The sequence below is a fragment of the Enhydra lutris genome, unplaced genomic scaffold (assembly GCF_002288905.1).
Source record: "Enhydra lutris kenyoni isolate GAN:26980312 unplaced genomic scaffold, ASM228890v2 scaffoldscaffold11, whole genome shotgun sequence".
NCBI lineage: Eukaryota > Metazoa > Chordata > Mammalia > Carnivora > Mustelidae > Enhydra > Enhydra lutris.
The window spans coordinates 37334777-37358698 of record NW_019154095.1 but is presented as its reverse complement, the minus strand read 5'-3'; the positions used below and the strand labels follow the sequence as shown (position 1 = coordinate 37358698).

Here is a 23922-nt window from a genome sequence, read left to right as displayed (position 1 = left end):
ATTCTGACCAAGAGAAGACCAATAGGAGGCGGACGAAAAAATGCTAATACTCCCAGAGGCATACTTAAACCCGGGATGGGGGGTGGGTGGGGGGCAGTGGCCACAGCTCAAGGTGTTACCTTGTTTCCGACAAGTCGCTGTGAGCACAGCATGTTCAAACTCCAATACCGAACTATCTGTACTGTCAGGTAATGAAATAACTACCCTTTACCCATCCAAGCTAAATATTCACTGTTTGACCAGCTGGAACAAAGAATTGATTGCTGTTCTTTTTTGACCAGAATGAGGAGGGTTTGATCAACATATTACTATGGGGACAGGTTATTATATTTCTTTTCATTTTTTTTTTTGGCTTCTTACCTAATTTATTCATACTAAAGTCATGCTAAACTACCTCATAGGTTTGTGGTGTGGATTAGCTAATTAATAAGTGTCAAGTGCTTAAAAATATAACTCTCTGTATAAATGCTGCCTTAGTTGGCTTTCTAGTTTAAGATATGCATGTCAAATCAACTATCTATCTATTTCATTGTAATATTCATGTTGGTAAATTTGTCTTTAAATTGAATATACAAATACCTTGATGTAAAATGAGACTCTGAGAGCCCCAGCATGGACTCAAACTCAAGTCTGGCCAATGTAGCACCTAAGGAAACAAAAAGCACCTAGAAGCAAAACCAAAATGTTTTCTTAAGCAGATTTTAAAGCAGGCCTTCTCAACGGTTGGGGGTAGGGATGGTCAACACTGGTTTTTGTATTAAGTAATTTTGTACTATGATAGTTAAAATGCCAACAATTATCAGTGACTTACATTTAAAAATTAATTAGAGTGGGTTTAAGGTTATGCTTAGGATAACTGTTGAGTAAGACACAGAGGGAAGAGTCATAACTAGTTCACATGTCTCTGAATACCTACAAGAGAGGTTGTTCGGTTGGACATCTGCTTTGATTTGTATCTTCCTAGAAAAACTTTGAACACTTTCTTTTGGAAAGGATACAGCCTAAACAGAAAGGAAAGGAATTAATATCTCACTGCTTCTTAGTAACATCATCTGAGGGGGCGACAGCGACTATTTAAAAACTAATTTTACTGTGGCTTTACTTTGCTGCCATTTTTTTTCCCCTGTATGATTAATTACTCCTTAGCCACTATTCTGAGTAGCAGTTTTACTTGCTAATTTCAGATGCCTCAACTTAATTAGCAATTCATTCTGACCTTTAGAAACCACATTCTGTAATCTTAAAATTATACGAGTGAAGGAAAAAAAAATCCTATTTTACCTGTCCCTCCATCTCCAGCTATCACTAATAGGTCACATTGTTTCTGAAGAACAGTGTGTTGTTATGGGTCAAATTTTGACATCATCTGAGGTTGTTTGAAGTCCTGGTCAAATTTCCTCATTGCACAGGTGGGCACTAGGCTGCGCAGAGGCTGTTTCAACTTCAGAATGTTTAAGCAATGTAAAAATGTAGGACATTTGGCTGCTAAATTTATTCCTTTTTTAATTAAAGAAATAAAAGTGAAATTGATACACACAATAATGAATTCCTGTTTTGCATCCTTGCTATTTTCTTAGCATACTTTCTACTTGAATTGTCACTCTTCAAATGATTAAATTCTGACTGTCAGACTACCAATGGTGGTAAGATAAGGTTTCCTGTGGTGGTCAACTCAGTGACCACGTATTCTGCTATGAAATCAAATGTTTTACTGTATATTGTCATATTTCTTGAAGTTGTCTTCATAGCTAAGAGTGAGTGTTAATCAGTGTGCATAACAACATTAGTGTTAACGATTTTATTATTGAAATTCCAAAGAGTCACCATGTTGGGTCAACCCCATGTCCTATCAGCTCACTACTGTGCTGGCAAATCGTCTCCCAGAAGTTCAGATGGAAGGATGGGATTAGCCTCCCTAATATTAGTTCCAAGGAAATTATTAATGTTGTATATATATAGGCAAAGTAGTTTTTGACTTTGTCAAAAATATAATCTCCTCGGTTGAGCATGAGAAAAATGGAATGAATGGCAGTCATCATGGAAGGAAGGTAATCTACAGAACTCTCATTCTAGACAGAACTGTCAGAACATCAGAGAGAGAGCACACCTTGCTAAGAAAACACAATTTCTGTCCTCTACATGTCCACAGTTGGCTTCCGGAGCAAGAACAAGTGGTTCAAGTTTTCCCTCCTTTCTTCTTCCCAATTAATTCTTCTTGTCACTAGATTTGCTTTGTGGTTATATTGATTGGCTATAAGAAGCACATATTCAGAACTGTAGAGTGACTTGTGCTTTTCTCCCCTACTCTTTTACTTACCTGTAACTTGCTGCTATTTTTTAAAAAAATGGTAAATAACAGGAAAATACAGTCAGTACATGAAGAATGTTTGCCATTTCATCAAGTTTCTTCTTTTGACTGGGTGTCTTTTTTAAAGCCTCTGTCTTCATTATCCTCTTCTTTACCCTTGATGGAAGGCCAATTAGAAGCCCATCTCCTACTTCTTTATATAAGCTACCATTTCTCTGTGTCCTTTAGGTGTAGAGAGTTTAATTGTGATGAAGCTAATAAGGACCCTTTACGAGCCACCCGTGGGGGTGTGTAATAAGGTGAGTGTTCTGCCTGGGAAATTGCATCAGCCATTTACTCTTTGATAGTTTTGAAGTGTGAATGAACCAAATACTTAAGCTTTTTTCCCGGTCACTCACTGGTTCAGAAACTGCCTATCTTCCCTGAAGAATGGTAAGCCTCTCTGGAAAGGACTTAAACTCAACCCTTACCCATTTTTGTGTAGTAACACGTGTCTCTGCTACTCTCACACCTTTTCTCTGTAGATGTTGAGTGCAACACAGCACAGTTCCTACTTTTTTGTAAATTTGGGGTATTCTCTGACTTTTTGCTGGAATTTGAAAAAAACAAATCATTTCTCCTTTGCAACGATCTTTAGCCAAAGATTTTCTTTTTCCTGAGAGGAGAGATGGGCACCCTTCAAAGGGGAAAACCAAAACCAAAATCCATTTATCTTTTTTTTTTTTTTTTTGCAAACTCTAGTAATCTAGTTTATAACAAATGCTAAGGAGTTGTATGTGTTATGTTGATCATATATGCATATATGAAATTAGTAGTTACTTAGAGAATACAAAATTTCAGACAATGAGTAGGCTATGGGAGAATGATATCAGAATTGAAACAAACCTGGATTTAGAATATGGTTCTGCCATTTCTTTACTCTATGATCTTGGGCGAGTTATGTAAGTTTTCTGAGCTTCGGTTTCTCAATGTTTAAAATGGGGCTAATGATACTTTTCTTACAGAGTTACAAAAATTAATCTAACAATGTTATGTTGTCTTTTCCCCTCTTTTCCACCATCCAACAAGCTGATAATTACTAAATGTAAAATAGACCCACTCAGTATGGGAGCTGGAGGACACCTATAAAACTATCTTGCCCATCTCTATCATTTTGCTCATTCTTATTTCAAAAAAAAGGGGGGTTGGGGGAGGGAAGGGAGGCAAACCACAAAACAGACTCTTAACTATAGAGAACAAGCTGATGGGCTGCTGGAGGTGAGCTGGGCAGGGGGATGGAATAAGAAGGTGATGGGGATTAAGCAGGGCACCTGTGATGAGCACTGGGTGTTGTATGTAAGTGATGAATCACTGAATTCTACTCCTGAAACTAATATGACTCTATATGTTAACTAACTAGAATTTAAATAAAAACTTGAAATGTTAAAAAAAGTACATGCTGAAGTATATACTTATATACTTATTTATTTTTCCTTTTTTTTTTTTTAATATTTTATTTGGCAGAGAGAGAGAGATAGAGCCCAAGCAGGAGGAGGGAGAGGGAGAGGGAGAAGGTTTTCTGCTGAGCCAGGAGCCCAATGCAGGGCTCAGTCCTAGTACCTTGGGATCATGACCTGAGCCAAAGGCAGACTCTTAACCAACTGAGCCGCTCAAGAGACCCTATTTTTGGGGCGCCTGGGTGGCTCAGTGGATTGAGCCACTGCCTTCGGCTCGGGTCATGATCCCGGGGTCCTGGGATCGAGTCCCGCATCGGGCTCTCTGCTCTGTGGGGAGCCTGCTTCCTCCTCTTTCTCGCTGACTTGTGATCTCTGTCAAATAAATAAATAAAATATTTCTTTAAAAAAAAAAAGAGAGACCCTATTTTTTTCTTTTTTAAAAGAATATTTTATTTATTTTAGAGAGAGAGATACCACATTCATGAGTCGGGGGAGGGGCAGAAGACGGGGGAGAAGCAGATTCCGCACTGAGTAGAGAGCAGGGACCCCTGGGATCCTGACCTGAGCCAAAGGCAGATGCTTAAATGACTGAGCCACCGAGGTGCCCTTACACTTATTTATACGTATTCTTTGTATAACATTAAATATTATGTCGTGTAGCCCAAAAAAAAAAAAAAAATAATAATAATAATAATAATAATTACTTGATGTGATAGAACCTAACATGGGAGAGGGTCGCTGCTGGTATAACTCCAATAAGGAAAACTTCCTGGAAGAGCAGGGCCTAGAGTGTTCCAGAAACTATCAGTGTGACTACCCAGGAGGCGAGTTTCTGTGTCTCACTTCCTCTGCACATCCCACCTCCAGCCCAGGCTGGAGTTCTGTGTACCTGCTGGGCTTTGACTTAGCTCAAGGACCTCACACTTGCAGCAAGCCAGGAGCACCTGTGACGGCTTTGCTCTAACACCGAAGGGTAAGACAGGCGGCTCCTCACCACGTTCCCATAGGCAGAGCATCAGCATCAGGCAGAATTCAGCACATGTTTTTATATAGTATTTGTATATCGTATGCATGCACGTATGCATACAAATATGGATCTGTTACAACGTGACCTATTCATTTTTATCCTTTTTTCTATTTGTCAGTAAGATGCAGGATGAATAGCACAGCTGTGGAATATTTCCCTTTGTTCCTTTGTCTCATGATAGGAGCTATTTAACTGTAAAAATGAAGCTGGATTTAAGACTGCCAGTCTGTTGAGTGGTAATAAATGTCAGACAGAGATTGCTGAGTCATAAACTTTGTGAGTGTGAGCCTAACCCACTGCATAAATCAGCTTACTAGACATGAGCCCCCTACTTCAAAAAGTTAGTGTAGTACAATGGACGTGAAGTTCAAAGATCTTCCAGCTCTCTAAACATGTCTGCCCTATGGCACCCTAAATTTGTCTTCATTGTTAACTGATTAGAATTCCTCATGCATTTGTGCAGAGATCTGACCTAGGATTCAAGTTCTCTGCATCACGGATGTTAGAGAAACAGGCAGGTATGGTACAGAGCTTAAGCACTCATCACTGGGAGCGGATGAGTGAATTCCTGTTTGGCTGTACCACCTTACCTCTGCTCAGTCCCATTGGGGCACGATGGGGTTTGAAGTCCCACCCGATCTTGTCTCTAAGCCAATGAGAACCCTGCCTGGCAGTGAGCCAGGTCTGGGAATACACTGTGGCCTTCTGCCTGGGGGCCTGGAGGACCTGAGCGATTCGAACTAACATTCAAGCAGCATCACCTCGTGTCTCTCTGTGCAGCCCTCAAAGGACAGTGCAGAGCCACTCACTGCTGTGTCTAGAACCCAGCTCCTCCACTCCTTCGTTCCTCACTTCTGAAGCCCAGTCCCCACAAAGAAGTTGCATTTATTTCACCAGCCCCTCCAGTCTTGCTGACTTGGACTGCCAACTTCTCCCTTAAGGAGTTGGGTCCTGCTCTCCTGGTTAGCTCCTGCACCAGCCATTCCTAGCTTACAACCCTCTTCCAGCTAGCCTTGTCATCGTCACTGGATGAGACCGTGATAGTCCTGCCAAGTGAAGGGGAGAAAGGAGCCATGCATGTAGATGGTCTGTACACATTTAATATATATAGAATATATATAGTACATAATGATTCACTGGTTTGATTAGCTGAAGAAGTTAAATCATTTATAGAAATGATCACAAATTTAATTTGAAACTTCATGAAGTAGGAGGCATCCTCGTGTAGTTGCAAGAAGGGAGCTGGACATATTCTGCCAGGAGAAAAATGTGGGCTTTCATAAAGCAAACTACTTTCCTCTCCCCAGGCCCAGCTTTTTTTTTGGGTGAAACAGAGGGATGAGTATGGACTAGATGGCTCCCGTTACTGTATAATGTAGGGAAGTCAATAGAATATTAAAGAATGTGACTGTGCATTTCCCCCGTTGTACACATAATGAAGCAATGCGTCCTGCTTCAAGATTATTTCAGGCTTCGGGAGTGTGAATTAAAGCAACGCAGACAAATTCATAAGATTGGATCATATGGGAGTAGCACTGAAGCTACTTGTATTACTGAAGGGAGTTTGCAATTCCTTTGCCCAGAATATGATACTACCATAAACTCCCAGAGACATCCAGAAACGTCTGGATACCAGACATTCTGGATACCAGAAATACCAGAGTATTTCTGGTATTTTGCTTTATGCCCTTAGGCACATAGGACAGTGGCCTGGGCCATCTCTGCCTCCTTCTCACATGATATGGTTCTGACTCATTTGCTCTTCATTTTCTTGACTGTGCGATTGTCCAGGATGCCCCTGGTTTCAGTTTACCGTGAGAGAGCTACCGTAATATGTCAAAAATGTTAGCAATGAAAACAATTGAAGAAAGATCAAATCCATGTGCAGCCCAAGGGCAGCAGAAGGAAACGTGTCCTCCCAGCCCCAGTGACAGTTAGACTGGTCTGCAGCCTGGGTGTCGTCAAGAGTGCAAACATGGAGCTGCCATCAATCATTGCCAAGAGTCATCCCATTACCGCCTGCCTGTCGCAGCCCAAACAGAATATTCTGTTACTACTTCCAGGCCCCTGAGTTAGGAAGAAACAGCATACAGAGGGAGAGCCCTTTGAGAAGAAATGAGGCAGCATTCTTTAGCCTGGTTTTGGGCATGCTTGCAAATGCCCGTGTGAGGAAGAGAAGAGGCAAGGCGCTTGTCACATTGGAAGCCACAGTGAGAACAGGGCAGGGGAGCAGGCACCTTCCATACCCCTGGGCGCAGCGCACCTACAGTGGTTTCCAGACTCTGCCTCCCTCCGATCCATACCTTTTGAACCAGGCTAACTGTTGAGAGATGGAAAAATTGCTGTCTGCTGTCCTGGAGAACGCCCACTCGGCGCTGGAGGGACAAAGGGAACAATGGAGATAAGGCTTTGGAACACAGCATACAGGAGACAAGAATCGCTTGGGTAATAACGCCAGCACCGCATTGCATGAATGCTCTCTACAGGGAAAAAAAACTCTCTTGTGTAATAATGATTGTTAGGATGAGAATGTAAATAACAGGGCAAGTTTAAATTGAATATTTGACAACACTGAAATCCTGTGAGTGTGCGTTGAATTTTTATCTTTTAAAAAAGGAGTTTTATTTAAATGGAAGGTCTGCAGAAGCTTCTAACAAATCCCTCATATTATTTAGTAGGGGAAATATTTTCCCCGCGCCTCACAGTCGGAAATGACAGGTGCTGTTTTCTATGTTGGGAGGGGGAGGAAGTCCCTTGGAAGAGGAGGTTTTAGGTGATTACTTAAGCCAATTTGCTTCTAAAATGACAGGACTGGCAAACTGCCCATTATCACAAGGGCATATCAAATGATAATAATGTTCCCCAGGAATATTAAGACACCATATTAGTTTCTACTTCCGCGGGCAGGAGGTAGGACTGGCTTTGGTGGAATCAACTGTAACCACACTAAAGGTTCTAGATTGTTGGGGGGTGGGGGAGGAAAAGAAGGAGGATGGGAAAATAGAATTCAGGTGAAATCAGGGCTTCAGGAAAGGGGAAAAGTGTTCAGAACTTTCTTTAGCTACTTGTTCTTAGTCTGAAGAGGACAAGTTGAAAATTGAACTTCCTCAGTGTCACCTAAAACGGGGACAAGCCAAGAGCTTACACGATGCCTGTGGGTCATCTTCTGAGGTACCCTGGCCCCCAAGGTCTAGAAAAGGCTCAGACACCAGAATTCTAGTTCCAGTTCTGCTGCCAACTCTGAGACTCCGGGAAAGGCCTTCTCGAAGCCTTGTTGTTCTTGCCTGTACAAGGTAGGCCCTGTAGGAGATGACCCACAGGCTTCTGTTCTGGTCACTTCTCACCAGCTCGTGCTGCTTCCTATCCTCTGGATGTGTCAAGAAACCATTAAATGGAGCCCGCTTTCTCTGCAAAACAGACGGAGAGCTCACTCTGTTTGTGCCTAACTTTCTGTCCCAAGTGATCATCCTTGGTCAGCTTAGGCCCTTTAGAAAAGGAGGAGCTGAGGGGCACCTGGGCGGCTCAGTGGGTTAAAGCCTCTGCCTTTGGCTCAGGTCATGATCCTGGAGTCCTGGGATCGAGCCCCATGTCAGGCTCTCTGCTCCACAGGGAGCCTGCTTTCTCCTCTCTCTCTCTCTGCCTGCCTCTCTGCCTCCTTGTGATCTCTGTCTGTCAAATAAATAAATAAAATCTTTAAAAAAAAAAAAAAAAGAAAGAAAAGGAGGAGCTGAGCGAGCCTCTGGTCAGTGATGGTCGCTGGTCTGCGGTGGAAACCTATGGCACTGTGTCCTTGCCTGGGCATGAGGCGTCATCACATCTCGGGTTCCTTCCCAAGTGAAGCCCCAGGGACCTCAGCATCACCTCTCAGCAGGGACAAGGAAGCAGCTGAATCTGGGCAGAGACTGGGGAGAATGACCAGATGGCAAGGGCTTGTCACAGGCAGAAATGCTTGAAAAGCCATTATGATATTTCCAGACGACTTTGGAAAACTCAGGTGTCATTTAGAAAAGCGTTCCTAGCCAGTGAGAGGGCACGGTCTGAACATGGGTGTGTGACAAAGGCCAAGCAGCGGAGCCAAAGTTGCCAGGGAGAGGCTGGAAAGAGGGGGACTGCCATCCTGCTCTCTGAATTTAAACAAACCAACCAACCTCAAGAGCTGGGTAACAGGTGTCCTGTCTGGGGTTGGTCGTGGCTCCTCAGCTGGTGCTCCAAACAGGGGACCCAGGTTATGTGAATCCGGTGTTGGCTACAGGGAATAGGAGGCTACAACCCGCCGGCCAAAGTCTGAGCAGGAGCTGAGCAGGGGTGAGTGCTGAGAGAGCACACAGGCATGGGGGCGATGCAGAGCAGGTAGGCAGGGAACCGAAGGAAGCCCAGAATCTCATGGGGACACTGAGGAGCAGCACCACGGAGACAAAGTGAGCAGGGCCTAGAGCAGGAGCTCCGAAAATGGAACCAGTTCCCAAAACATCCAAAACGTTCTACCAAATAGTTGGATGGACCCAACTTTATTTCAGATCTCTCTTCCTATTTCTGCAGAATTTTGGCCCCCCTCCAGGAGTTGGAGGGTCTCTGCTTGTAACGGTGTACAATGGGGTCGATGGTAGATTTCTTTTCCAGGTCATTGCTGACCGGATGGTCAGGTTAGCCAAGGTGCTCAGAAGCCAAGACATGGGGATGACACGGGTGCTGCAAGTTTTGCCTCAGTGGATGGAGAGCTGCTGATAAACAGCGCCCTGGCACGGAGGACCATGAGGAATTAAGAGTAGCGGAGAGGAACAGCTGGATAGCAGCTGCGCATAGGTGCTAACTTAGGCTCTTTTGTTGATGCTCAAAAGATAGGTCTGGTTTGTAGGTAACATTCCATGGTATTGTTGTTCTTATTTTTATGTACTTCAGAAGCTAAAAATATAGTACAGAAACATTCTCACAGGGACGCCAGAGTGGCTTAGTCCATTAAACGTCTGCCTTCAGCTCAGGTCATGATCCCAGGGTTCTGAGATCGATTCCCACATAGGACTCCTTGCTCAACAGGGAACCTGCTTCTCCCTCTGCCTGCTGTTCCCCCTGCTTGTGCTCACTCTCTCTCTGTCTGTCTTTCTATCTTTCTGACAAATAAGTAAGATCTTTTAAAAAAGAAGAGAGAGAGAAACATTCTCACAGGTTAAATAGGAAGCTGTGTTTGATGGTCACAAACTTAATTTTCTAATTAGAAATGCAACTGCTAAAAAAAAGAAATGCAATTGCTAATCACATAATTAATATTTGAATTTATTCATGCAGATAGTGTAACTGCTTATTGTACTGAGAGATCAACAGAACTGGAGAGGAGTAATGTGAAGCTCTCAAATACATAAATGAAGTGCTTTCTACTTGATGAAAGACCAATGTATTCCCCAAAAATAACTTATCCTGTTAGTTTTTTCCAGAGTGAAATATTTGTGAAAATATTCCAGGCCAATTTAAGGCATTGATATGAGTCGTATCTTAAAACTTTAACCATTGTTTTGGAAGAGCTACCTTTTTTCCTTTTGAAAAACTTTCCCCAAATTTTGGAAAAAAAAGAGATGAAATCAAATCAGTCCATGCAGTGGAACAATGAATTAGTTCTTCACACATTTACAGAAAGCTATAGCTCATCTATGTGGTCTTCCAATGAAGAAAGTCTATAAAATATAGTAACTTTGGCAAAAGAAAATTAGATAGGCCTTATTAATCCTCCTCTAAAAGTAAGCAAAATGACTTCTATGAGAGGCTGAAGGCAGGAAACCAGTTTTTTTCATCCATTAGTTGGTGGAGTAATTGTGGTCTTAGAAACATGATTGCCATCAGACATGGAAGCAGCTGATAGATAGCGAGAAGTAATTAACATGACCATACCTACCATGTGCCCACTGAACTTGGTCAGAGTCTCTTAAAAATAAATTAGAGAGAAGGGAGGCTTGTTGGCAGACATGGGTTGCAGCATCCTTCTTTAAGACCAGGTCCTTAGGACATTCCTGCTCCCTTCCAACTGTAGACTTCTTGGAATGGTTACAGTTGGGACTCTTGGGCTGAGTAAAATGAGGCCAAGACAAGAGAGATGACTTGTCCAAAGTCCCAGCAGACTAGTGGCAGAATAGGGCTAGAACCTCGGTGGTGTACTCACTCTGCGAACTACGGTGCTGGACGCTTTCCGTACCAGAGCTTGGGTAAGGTCAGCGAAGGCCTCAGGTTCACGGCCTCAGCCTCTGGGACAAGTCAAGCCCTGAAAATGCTTTATGTTCCCCTGAGGATTGAGACCTGGGAAACCAAGCCCCAAAGAGAAACCTGAAAGAACTTATGAAGCTCTGAAAGGTTTGTAATCCCTAACCAATGATGAGAAAGTGTAAACTGTAGTCCAGGGTATCGTTGCAACAGAAGGGAAACAGAAGGCACCTTTTACAGATTTGACATCAACGGAGACTTCTTTTCCTTGCTTATGGACACATCATAGCCCGTGCCTCTTCCTAGAATACAGCAGTCTGAAGCACCCTGTGAATGTGTTGATGATCCCCACGTGTGGCAGGTGAGCTGTTTAGTTCACATTTGCCTTCAAACACTGTGCTGCTGTGGCTCACGTGGGCCATGCTTCCATAGCACGTCCCATGACGTCCCCCACCCATCTGAGCCCACCAAAGGATACCCACTGTGGTCCCTTTTTCACCACTTTCCTGGTTGTCGCTGTTGCACAATATACTTTGCAGTTGCCCGATTGGTCCTGTCTTGTAGAATCCTTGCAAAAGCCCCAATCAATGGCTCATTTCCATAAGCAAAAGCACATGCGCTATTTTTCATTTTTAAAAATCCACTTTTAATTTTTTCATGCATCCTCTTTACTTTCTCCCTCCATCTGAATCAAACGTCTCTTCCTATTGGTTCTTTCAACAATTCTTCTGGTTATTTTTTGCACCTGTTGTGCTTAATGATGTTTGTTAAACACTTCAATGCAAGGTCCAAACACAACTGAACCCACCAGCCAACCAAGACAATGACCAGGCTGGAGTGTATAAGCGTAAGGCTGCACCTTTTGGTGGTAGCCATAACTGATGGTTTTTTTGCTCCGGTGTGTAGTCCTGCTTTCTCCTCTGAATGTTATTATTTAATGGTTTGTAAGCAGAAGAACTTCAGTAGCTGAGTTGTACCAAGTCAAAAATAGGCCCTGAGCTATTTCTTAGCTGTTTAAAGAGTGAGCAAAGCTGTTTCAAACTGCCCTATCTAGGGGCAGGGTACCAGCAACTGGTACTAGGATGCAGCCTGAATGCTTTCAGTCCTCAGCCAATCTAAGAACCTGGGGGATTTTTCTCATGAGCAAAACCCAACCCTGTCTGCAGCAAGGTCAGGACAGCCTTCCTTCCAACCACCCCTTCTCTGCCTGAGCTCTCCTCTTGTGGGCACGTGGAGACCCCTTCCTCCCACCCACACCCTAGGTCCTGGGGTCTTTCCCACAGCCTGGGTATCTCTGTTATCTTTCCCACCCTGGAGTCTGGAGGAAGAGAGGGAATGCTCCTCTCAACCTTAAAAATAAAACACCCATTAACTTTATGAGCAAAATGAGTTAATTCAGAAAGAGCAGGGAAATTGCAATTTGAGACAAGCAAACTATGGCAAACCATAGGCAAGACCACAAAGACAAAGGGAAGGTCAACTTTTATTAGGTTTTAGGAGGAAACTGGGGAGGATTGATTTGAACAGAAGTTCACTGGGGAAGAACAAAAGTTCGAGATTATGGCGGCTTCTCATTCCCTGCAAGTGATGTTTACTGCGCTGTTGCTGGGGCAGAGAGGACTCTTTCCTTCTTTTTCTTAAAAGCAGGACATAAAACCTATGTGAAGAATGTCCTCCCTTGTCAAAAGCACTGTTTCCTTCCTTCCCTCCTGCGGGGTGTACAGCCTGCACGAGGGCCACCTGCACGAGCGCGCCCCCTGCAGGGCTTCTGGATGCCGTTTCAAATGAGGGTTCACTCTCCCTAACATAGCCGCGGGATTGAAAGCCTGCTGCTGGCTTTATTCCTGCAGGTTCCTTTGTTTTGGGCAGAATTCAAAGCATGACCACAGCTCTGCCCAGGGAGGGGTGTGTGTCTGTGTGTTTCCATTTGCACCTCCAAAGCTTCACCTTCATCTTGTCCTCTAAGCCAGGATCGCTGATTTCCACATCTGTAACTCAGGTATAGTGATACCTATTGTAAAGTACAGTTGTAAGAATTCAATAAGTCAATACTTGTAAATGTGCTTAGCCCTATATTCTTACCAAAAGCATCTCAAAATGATTTGGCAGAGAAGTGTCATCGATATTATGTTATGCTATAATATCATATGATATCATATCGTATTGTATTTCTAACATTGCTAACATTATCAACTAACCTTTCTTATCTTGGTTAACATGTTAGACTATATTTTCCATTGTTAAGATTGTCCCACTCTTTTTTCTTTTAATTTTATCTGACTGTGCTCCCCCACCCCAACCCACTCCCCCAGCTTTTTAGTCTTCTGTGTCATTTTATTTTAGTTGTATCTCTTATAAAAAGTGTATTACTATGGGGTTTAGTTCTTTTTTTTTTTTTTAATTTTTACTGAAAGTTCTTGTCTTTTACCAGAAGAATTAAACCATTATACACTTTGGCAGTCCCAGAATATTTAATTTTAGGTCATTTTGTTTTGTGTTTCTCTGTTTCCTTTGTATTCTCTGGGTTATATGTGCTGTATTTCCTTTCTTTTCCTCTAGTTATTTGCAATTTAAATAAAATTTAAACTTTGTAATGGTTACCTTTATGGTTTTCTAATCCTATACTCAAAAGTATATTTCTTTAATTTCTGATATAAAAAATTAATTTTCCCTAACATGAAATTAAGAAATCAGCATGGTTTAGGTAAAAATTGTTTGGGCCTCTTTGCCCCCTTCAAGAAAACCCTACTGTGAACATTGTTCAATTGTGTTCTAAGATCTGATACAGATGAGGAAGCTTAAGTCCAGTCTGATCTTTCATTAACAATAGTTTAAAGACATGATTGTGGGAGTTTTTTTGTTTGTTTGTCTTTTCATGTATCAGGAAGCTGAGAGGGGGACAGTCCAAAGCTAGTGTAGCTACTAAGGATGTTTCCAAGGGTCCAGCTTCTGACTGCACTTCTTTACCTTTCTTACTCGTATTTTCTGGCTGGTTTTTGATCCAGGGACACAAAGATCAGTAAAGCACATGTTTTGCTCTCAGCATGCTCAGAGAATACTAGACACAGATGATAAAAGAGGCCACCAATTCTTTGACACAGTCCCCCTTTCTGAGTCTGGGCTGGCTTCACCCATTAATAGCAGGTGCCATAGCATGCCAGTTGTGGGTTCAGGCCCTACAGACTGCCAGTTGCCAGGTCCTTTCTCTTGGAACCCTGGAGGCCGTTGTATATGAAGTCTGATCGGGGTTGAGGGGGGCATGGGAGACCGTGGAGCTGTACGGGGCCGAAGAGGTGCCCAGATGAGCCTAGTCATCCTTACCAAGAGCAGACGTCTGAGTGACTGTTTGCACTTGCCAGACCAGCCCCGCTGCTGGTTGAACACTTCCAGCTGCCCCCATTCTGAGTGAGCTGAGAACTCACTCGGCAAGTCCTGCCTCAAATCCTGACCCAGTATATGGTGAGATCAAATAAAATGATTATTTTAAGCCACTTGGAATGAGAATCATTTGCTATACAGAAATGGATTACCCAGAGAGGTACATGTAGAAACAGACAGTTTTAAACCAGTGTGGAAGCATGGTGTTCGCTGCCTAGGAGAACAGACAGTAAATTAAATTGTAACAATAAGCACCTCTTTCTAACCAAAAAAAGCCTACAAATCTAAATCTAAATTTATGTACACTTTTTTTTTTTTTACCCCAGTTTTATTTATGTATATAATTAGTCAGGTCTCTTTCAGTGGCAAGCAGTAGAAATCTAATTCAAATCAACTGAACTTTCTGGATTTCAGGACTGAGAAAAAAGTCCCAAAGTACTGGAGAGGGGGAGATTGGGGAGGTGGAGGGAGGTATCCCTCCCTCCACTCCCCAGGGACACCAGGCCTGGCTCTGCTCACTCCTGTGATCTGAAGTTCGGGAGGGAAGGTCTATGGGATGAAGGAGAATGGGCAAATCATGGAGATTGCTTGAAGCAGGGCTGAGAGAAGGTCACCACTGTCTGGGAGATGAAAGTATCTGAAGTGTCAAATTTGGAATTTTCAGGGAAAAAGATATTTGAAAACAGACACAATTCAGTGTACTGCAATGAATTGTTACTTTGAAAATGCAGATTACAAAGGCATGTTAAAATTATCGTTAAGTTCCTACTAAGCACGAAGCCCTGTGTGGACTCTGAGCAAGATTAACAAGGGAAGTTCAACCTTAAGAATCTTCTGATCTAGTTTTATCATGACACATAAAAGTTTAACAGTTTTAGCAGTCATAAAAGATATAACTATGAAAAATTACAGCCCAGTTTAGACTAATTTCTGAATATTGTTCAAAATGTAGTTTTATGAAGAATTCGAAATGGAATCATCTTGAACAGTCTGTGAAAGAATGGCTGGAGAGGCAGCCCCATCCATATTTTAACATGGAAAAAACCCTAATATTATCGATGAAATTCTGCCTGTTGAGAAAAAAAAAATACCCCTTCAACATATTAGCATTTTTAATTTCCTTATTACATTATCACTTTAAAAGTATTTTTTTCTTATTTTAAAAATGATTCTGTTCTGTATATCTGGGAAAAGACTGAGGATGACTGAAAGATCTGGAGCTCGAATATGCAAACACACAGTTGACTACCAAGAATGATGTTACAGAACTGGACAGAAATATTAGCTGCGTCATTCTTTTGTATGTCGTCCACTTTTCTTTTGGGTTTGGGGGAAGAGTAGTATACTTGAACGCTCTTTTACTTTTTTATTAACTTTTGAAATATAAACATTTTATTAGAGGTATGTATGGCTCTTCAAATAAATCTTTAAAAAAAAAAAAAAGAATTAAAAGAGCCACCTGGGTGGCTCAGGGGGTTAGGCATCCAGCTCTTGGTTTCAGCTCAGATTGTGATCTCGGGGTCGTGGGATCAGGCCCCGGGTAGGTCTCCACACTCAGCAGAGGCCACTTGAGATTCTCCTGCTCTTTCTGCCCCTCTCCCTCACAACTCACACTCTCACCCATTCCCTCTGTAAAGTAAATAAATTAATTAAGAAAAAAGAAAACATGGTATGTTAGCTCTTCATTTCTTTTCACCCGTTTTGCCAACTTTCAGCAATTCTTTCAATCTGCGCTTTGGGTCTGTCTTCATATTTATGAATGTTTTCATCTGATTATGTATTTGATTGTGGTTTCTGTTCCATTTACTCATCTCAAATTCAGTTTTTTTGCGTCTCTTTGCATTTTTTTTTTAATCTACACTCATAATGGAGCTTTGAAACCGTGTCCTCCAGATTTCCTCCTTTGATTTTTTACAATATTATGTATTTTGGGACTTCTCATGCAGATTGCAGTCTTATGACTGCAATTTAAATGTCTATAATCTTCCCTTTTTCACCTCATGACTTTTTTTATCTTTTCCTGATTTTCAGCTACCTTTTTTTTGGTCTCAACTTGTTGTCTCAACAGCTAACCTTTCAACAGTCCCTTTTATAGAGCACTCCTATTCTTGAGTATTATTGGGAGTTTAAGCACATTAAGCAATACTTTCAGAATATATTTTTGTTTCCTGCACTACATGATGAAAAATATGTGTTTGTGCTTTTATGTCTCAAAATACATGCTTGGGTCTCATGTTTGTTTTCTTTTTATTGCTATTCACCCTTAAACAAGGCAAGAGATATGAGGGTCTGTGGTTTGCCCTCAGAAAGAATGGAATTTCCTAGCTCCCTGGTTTTTAACCTGTTTGATTTTGCATGTTAGATCTCAAGCAGAAGGATATGTTGAAGTTTAGAAGGCTTGGCTGATTTCTGGTGCTTAGAACTTATTTGTCTAACATGTATCCTTTATTTTCTTTTAAAGATTTTATTTATTTGGCAGAGAGAGATCACAAGCAGGCAGAAAGGCAGGCAGAGAGAGAGAAGGAAGCAGGATCCCCACCGAGCAGAGAGCCCGATGCAGGGCTCGATCTCAGGACCCTGAGATCATGACCCAAGCTGAAGGCAGAGGCTTAACCCCTGAGCCACTCAGGCGCCCTAATGTGTATCCTTTAGACCTCCCCTGTTTAATGCAGAAGCCACTCGGCACATGCAGCTATACATAAATTAAAATTAAATAAACTTTAAAATGTGGGTCCTCATGTGCGCTAGCAACATTTCAAGTGTTTGATAGGCACTAAATGCAGACGGAGAACATTTCTGTCCCTGCAGAAAGTTCTGTTTGACTGTGGTGCTAGAGAGTAAAGTGCATCTGTGCATACTTCCCTGACTGTACAGATCATTCCCATGTTCTTTCTCTCTCCACCCCCTTTATTACATTCTTACTGTTCCCAGATGGGAAATGTTCCCCTTTATCCACTTCTCATGTTGGCCATTACTGGGAATTTGATTCCCAGAAGAAAATAATGCTCATTGAGACTGATTCCCAGGGAGAGAGTGTTGCAGCATGCGTTTATGGGTGAGTGGGTACAAAGGAGGGAAAAGACCCCGGCCACTGAAGAACAGTTGCTTCTAATAGAGGTCTAGCTGTTGGCCTTCTGGCTGACCAAGACCCCTTGCATCTTAAGAAGGGACAGACGGCGGGAATAGTGGAAGTTTCCTCTGTGTCTACGTGGTCCGTTGTTGTACCCCAAAGCTTTACCTATGTTTTTCACAAGAATGACAAGACCATTCACCAATGTTCCTCTCTCCACAGAGAGTGTAATTTAAGTTGCTTTTTTATTTTAAAGATTGTTCCAGTGGAAAGGTAGGGAAAGGTCAAACGCCTGTTGGAATCGAGATTGTCTTCACTTGAGAGTGCCTATGCAGCCTTGGTTTCTGGGACCCTCTCCCTCCCTGGGAGCCAGCATCTGTGCTCTCTTTTCATTTCTTCTCTGCCCTTCCCTCCCTTGTCTCCAGCTCTCTGTGCTCCCTGCAGGATACACGTCTCCGCTGGCGTAATACCTAATTGGAAGCTCAGAAAATATACAGCATCGAATATATTCTTTTAGTAAGAATGAAGGTACAATTTTGGAATAATCTCTTCTTTTATGAATGTTTTTACTGACTTTCAAATAAAACTTCTTTCTACTCTATTTGTCCAGAAGAATTATCAGAAATCCTAGCATGCCATATAGAGAGGGAGCCAGAATAGACTAGACAAAATTCCATGAAGGCAGTGGTATCCGGCAAATTCGCTGCCCTTTCCCTGGAGCTCCCAGGATCTCGGTGGATTCTCTCAGACTGTAGAAAAGGCGTATCTTCATGCCTTACTAAGTGGCCCAATAGAACTTCTAAGGATTTCAGGATCAACAAAATTTATTTTGCTGACAGAGTCTTGAAGTGAATGTACCATAATCATATTTCACAGATAAGGAAACAGAGGAGCAGAAAGGAAACAAGTATTTTTTTTTCTTTTCTTTTTTTTTTTTTTAAAGATTTTTTTTTATTTATTTATTTGACAGAGAGAGATCACAAGCAGACAAAGAGGCAGGCAGAGAGAGAGAGAGGGAAGCAGGCTCCCCGCTGAGCAGAGCCCGATGTGGGACTCGATCCCAGGACCCTGAGATCATGACCTGAGCCGAAGGCAGTGGCATAACCCACTGAGCCACCCAGGTGCCCTTTTTTTTTCTTTTTAATATCATAAAAAAGCACAGTTCTTGGAACTGAATAAACTGGATCGCATCATTTGTTAGGAAGGTAGTGGAAGGTGATCTGAGGAAGTAGATTAAATGACTCTCAGGCTCAGTTTTCTTTAAAATGAGATTAATGATACTAGCCTTATAGGTTTCTTATGAGATAATGAGCTTAAGGGGTCATTCGACAAAGAATACCAATTATAATGGCAGTTCCTCATTTTCAAGGATGCATAGAGAGTCAGTATCCAAGTGCATTTTCTTTTTCCCAGTCCTGTGCTCACCAGTTTACTGAGAGATGTGTGGGTGATCAGGGACTTGAGGATTGGTGAGAAGGTCAGAGCTGGAGATAAGATGGGCTTAATTAACTAGTCACTTGCCCATGTGCATGCTTATCCTCCTGTTTTCTACGGAAAACCAGAATATATTCAAAATGCCCCAGTCCACTGGCCTGCATGCACGGGTAGGGCTGTTTCCTGACAGAGAGACTGAGCGCCTAATGCCTGTGTCACTGTCCGCGTAAGGGCAGTCTTCTTCTCTGTTGTTTCAGTGTAAAAACTGACATCACCAGCTCTTGTCAGTTGGGAAGAACATGCAGAGCAGAGGTTGATATTGGTGACATGAAAGAAGACACACGGACCGGGACCTGAGGGTCCTACTAAAGAGACCCTCATTACACCCCAGCCTCAGGGGGAGGAAGACAAATCCTCCTCCCATCATGACTTTTCTCTATCTCTCTTTTCTCTCTATCAGGAACCAGCAAACCTGTTTCTGTAAAAGGCTACCTAGTAAATGTATTAGGGGTGGCGGGTCCCTCTACTCTAGCTGCAAAGACCCACGGCTTCAGCAGCACTGAGACAGACCAGCATATGACGGGTGTTTGCTTCCTGTCCCTGGGCCCAGCCCATCGCAGAGATCTGGAACACTCTCTGTGTTCACTGCTGTCACTAGAAATGCCAGCTGCCAATTAAGCCTGGAAAGAGCCTCAAAGCTAGTCCTGCCTTTAGATCCCAAAGCATGGAAAAACAATAAAAATATTATGAGCTATGTTCCACTCCCAGCTTTACTGCTCAATGAAGTGCGACACAGTCGCTTAACCTCTCTAGTCCCAGACAGTCTGCAAAAGGAGGAACTGGATTAGATCAGCGAGGGCATGGGGAGGGGTGGAGGGGACTATCTGAGACACTGGGACTATCTGAGGTCATGTTCTAAACAGACTGCCAACCTCCTTCCCTCGTTCTAACCCAAGTGTATCGGGATTGGAGGAGGGTATAGGCAGGATGTAAACTTTGCAAAAGCTTTGCCAGGCATTCGGATACAAACTCCCCACTCCAGGTGAGAGCCATGGGACTAAATTGTCCCCAGAGACCCCTTAGGCTTTGGCATTCTGTGATTCTGCAAAGGGATCCGATCAGATCAGCAGTAGTACCCTGGTTCCGTCCTTCCTTAATCATTGGCTGTAGATTAATGGAACACTGAGTTTGAAACAATGTAATGCAAACAGAGCTTATATTGATTTTTAAAAATGAGTTTGTAGGCAGTGGGTTCCCTGCAGCCTCTGCCCTTGAGATAATATTGTGAGAGGTGGCACTGGTCTAGCTTGAATGAGACACAGGTGAAAGGGAAGATGTGGGGACAGACAGAGGCAGTCAAGTGGAAGTTCCAGAAGTTGCACACCATGGGAGTAGCACCTGGATCTGCACAGAGGCTAATCCAGCCAGGGCCACTGTCCAGTGGGGAAACCTGGACTCTCGCAGCGGTGGAATGTGCGCATTGGTGGAATTCAGACCCTTTTGTTACTCTACCCCATGCTTTCCCTGGAAGGACCATCTAGGGATTTTTTCCTCATTTCCTAACAAGGTCAAAATGTTCTTCCAAATTGAGATGCTCCAACCGCTTTTTGTAACTTCGGTTTTGTGATATGTGTCACGCTTGCAGTCAATGGCTTGTTGAATTGTCTGTCTTCTGTACTAGAGTGTGAGCTCCATGAGACTAGGAGCCTTGCCCATTGTGTTCAACCCTGTGCCTGTGTGGTGCCTAGCACATCCTATAAGCTCAATAAAAACATGAATGGAATATGAATGCTATCTTTGTTACAGATTCTTTGCCTGTAAAGACTTTCCCCAAAGATCTGTTTGTTCTCCACACCACACTAACCTGGGATCTTTATAATTCTCTTGCCTCCTAACCCCTCAGAATCTCCCAGTACCCCCAGCCCCCATCTTAGGCCCAGCTTCTTTCCTAGGATAAAAGGAGGTACCGTGTTCTGAAGTGTTTCCTTCATCTTCCCTCCTTCTTTATCCTTTATTCCTCCCTCATCCTTCATCCTCCAGGTTCTGTGTCAGCTCCTGGCATCACAGGCTCAGCAATGATGGCCCCACTGTAATGCGTAAGTATTTGTCATGGGCTCTGAGGTCACTGGTGTCTCAGGTCTTTGAGAACCTGCAATGACTCTGAGATAGTAAGGGACTGAAAGAAAGATGGCATCAGGGTTGAGAAAAAAAAAATTTAAAAAGTAAGGACTTTGAGATAGACGAAAGATAAATGAGTTAAGAATTACCTGGAAGGCCGTGCCTGGGTGGCTCAGTCTGTTTTGCATCTGACTCTTGATTTCAGCTCAGGTCATGATCTCAGAGTTGTGAGATTGCTCCCTGTGTCAGGGCACAATCTGCTGGGCAGGGAATCTGCTTAAGGTTCTTTCCTTCTCCCTCTCCATCTTTCTCTAAAAGAAAAAAAAGAATAACCTGGAAGGCAAATGAGAACCCAAAACCAAAAAATGTGGACATACCCAAAAGATGAAAAAGAAAACAGAAAAGAAGAGGTAGATGGGCAATTAGGTATTGGGAATGGGTTTAACAATGAACATTGAGCCCATGTCATCGCTGGGGTCTGGGGCAGGCCAGAGAAAAGGGGAGTGGGGTGGTAATTGACACGAGACTGTTCGCTTCTGAGGTTTCTGCCCTTGGGCCACTTTGCTCCCTGTTCTCTGGCCCCTCGACATCTAAAACTTCAGTGTTGCTGCCTCTGCACACTTAGGGCTTTTCCAGGTTGGCAGAGCTGGTAAAAATCATGCATTAGGAATGCAAGAAGCAACTTTAGAGCTCTTCGGGAATACTAAACCCATTGGAGAAAAATCAACAAAACAAGGAAAAGAGCATTTTAAAATGTGTTGATTTGTATTTATCTGTATTTATCCAAGTTCACTGTTCTCTTAGCAGGTTGCAAATTAATACTTGAGGCCAGATTCTGAATAAGCCACAGGGGACCAACAAGAACCTTCATGCCTGGAAACTAAGAAGGCCTAATGGATCAGCTGTCACTTCTGTTTGGCTGGCAGTTAGAGCTCATGTCACGCCATTTCTCCACATTATCAAAGTCATGGAGTATTTTACATCTTTCAATAACACTCGCCATTTGGCAGGCTAAAGCATGCCTCCTCCCCTGCCAATCTGCAAGATCATGTCTGCTGGTAACCTACACAATCCTGGTTTGCTCTCTCTCTCCCAGTCCAGCAGGAAAATGCTGGTAGAGAAGCAGAAGATACCGTTAAATGTTGATGAGGAAAAGAAGAGTCCTAGACTTCGGGAATTGAAAAAGGCTTTTGGGCAGGGATGGATCAAGAGGAGCAGAGGGGCGATAAGGGCATGCATTATCTGGAAAGAAGTTGCAAACAATAAAAAAGGATTAAGTCAGGCTGCTTTTTATTATCCAGGCACGAGTAATTCTAATGCCAGTGATGAAATACTCCTCTCACTGAGGTGGCCTGTGCCTTGATGTACAGCTGCTTGAGAGTGAATTAACTCAAGTCTCTCATTCATTGATGAGGGCAATGAAGCTCCCCCCCACCCCCCGCCCATCCTCTTGTTGATGGCCCTTCTGCTAGAGCATCTCATGCAATCTGGGTCTCTTTGCTGCCCCCTAGGAGCCTCTTGACTGCATAACTCTGCTTGACACCAGAGTAAAAAAAACAAGGGGTGAACCCCAGTAACTGGGCAAAATTGGATTATACTAAACAAATGAAGAAATCTAAAAATCCCAGAACAGAGTCAGCCTCTGCCCTCAGCTCTTGGCTTGTTTGCAAATCACATTTGAGAATTTTCAGTCTTAAAGTTATTTTTCTCTATCCTACCTTTGATTTCTGTATTATATAACTTTTCGTCCAGATTCATTTCCATTTTAAAATCATTGTGAGACTCTTCTGATTTTCCATCTCATTGTGTAGTGGAAAGGAATCTCAGTTCTCAAATTCAGGTGAGCAGAGGATATTGGTTTTTTTTTTTTAATTAAAAAAATAGTTTAATATAGACTCCCAGATTCCATCCTACCAAGGGGACAAGAAACGCAACTTGAGATATTTAGCAGTTCTCCTACATCGAGGTTGGAGCCCGTCCTTCTGGGAAGTCCCACCATGTGCCTCTCAGTCCCTCCAACGGCACCTTCACTATTTTGGCTTCCCCTCACAGGAGTTTTCCATTTCTCTGCACAGCGTGGCTTCCCCAGGGCTACTCAGGAAGCATTTTGCTGTTGAATTTTCTGGCAATGTATATATATATTTTTTTATCACATGTGATTTTTTTTTTCTTTTACAATGAGTTATTTCTCTCCTGAGCTTTAAGGATCAGAAACATATTATTTAAGACCCAACTGGAAAGGAAATTAATCCAGAGAAATATATCCACAAGCCAGCGTGGGAGTAACTTGACCAATATCCAAGTCAGGAGGGATTTTATAGTTGATTTATTTGTATGAGGACGATGAAGTCATTACTCTGGGTGTTGTATCTCCCTTATTTGTTTCCCATTCTGATCTCCCTTTGCCCATAAATTTCCATGGAAAAGTTAAAATCATTTTTTTATATTGAATCTTTCCCTTTGCTCACTAGGGATGGAATAGAAGGAGAAATGGGGTGTCTGCCTATATCGAGTGTACTCATGGACTCATGGACTCATTTATATGAATCAGGCTAATTTATATGGAAAATAGCTGAACCAAACTGAAATAGACCAGGGCCCATATGCCTCTGATGGTTAAACTGTTCTGTTACAGAAGCCGAAGTTGTGGGTTCGAAGCCCATTATGTTTAGTTAGCTCTAAAGAAGCAAAAAAAAAAAAAAAAAAAAAAAACCAAAACCAAAAACAAAAACAAAAGTCTTTTGAGAAGTTATGACCTTAAGAAGCCATATCACAAATCCACTTTATCAGTCACAGGGGAAACTTCATGAAATTGTGTAAATGGATCCACACAAATCCACTCCCACCAAAAGGAATGCAACTCAAAATGTGACCATGTGTAAGAAAAATGGAACTGATCACTACCTTGTGTGTATTCAATGTAATAGCAGCCATTACAGTTTGTAAATATCCATATTTAAAAAAA

The 23922-nt window shown here is 42.6% G+C and overlaps 1 protein-coding gene across 1 annotated transcript in view; it reads left to right on the top strand.

The window, feature by feature from the left end:
* The window catches only part of LOC111144606 (zinc finger matrin-type 4), a 369394-nt gene extending 348397 nt beyond the window's left edge, over positions 1-20997 (top strand). Inside the window, exon 7 of the mRNA XM_022498988.1 lies at positions 20880-20997. Within this exon, the coding sequence (XP_022354696.1) occupies positions 20880-20997 (118 nt within the window). The remainder of the gene's footprint in view (positions 1-20879) is intronic.
* Positions 20998-23922: the final 2925 nt, after the last annotated feature.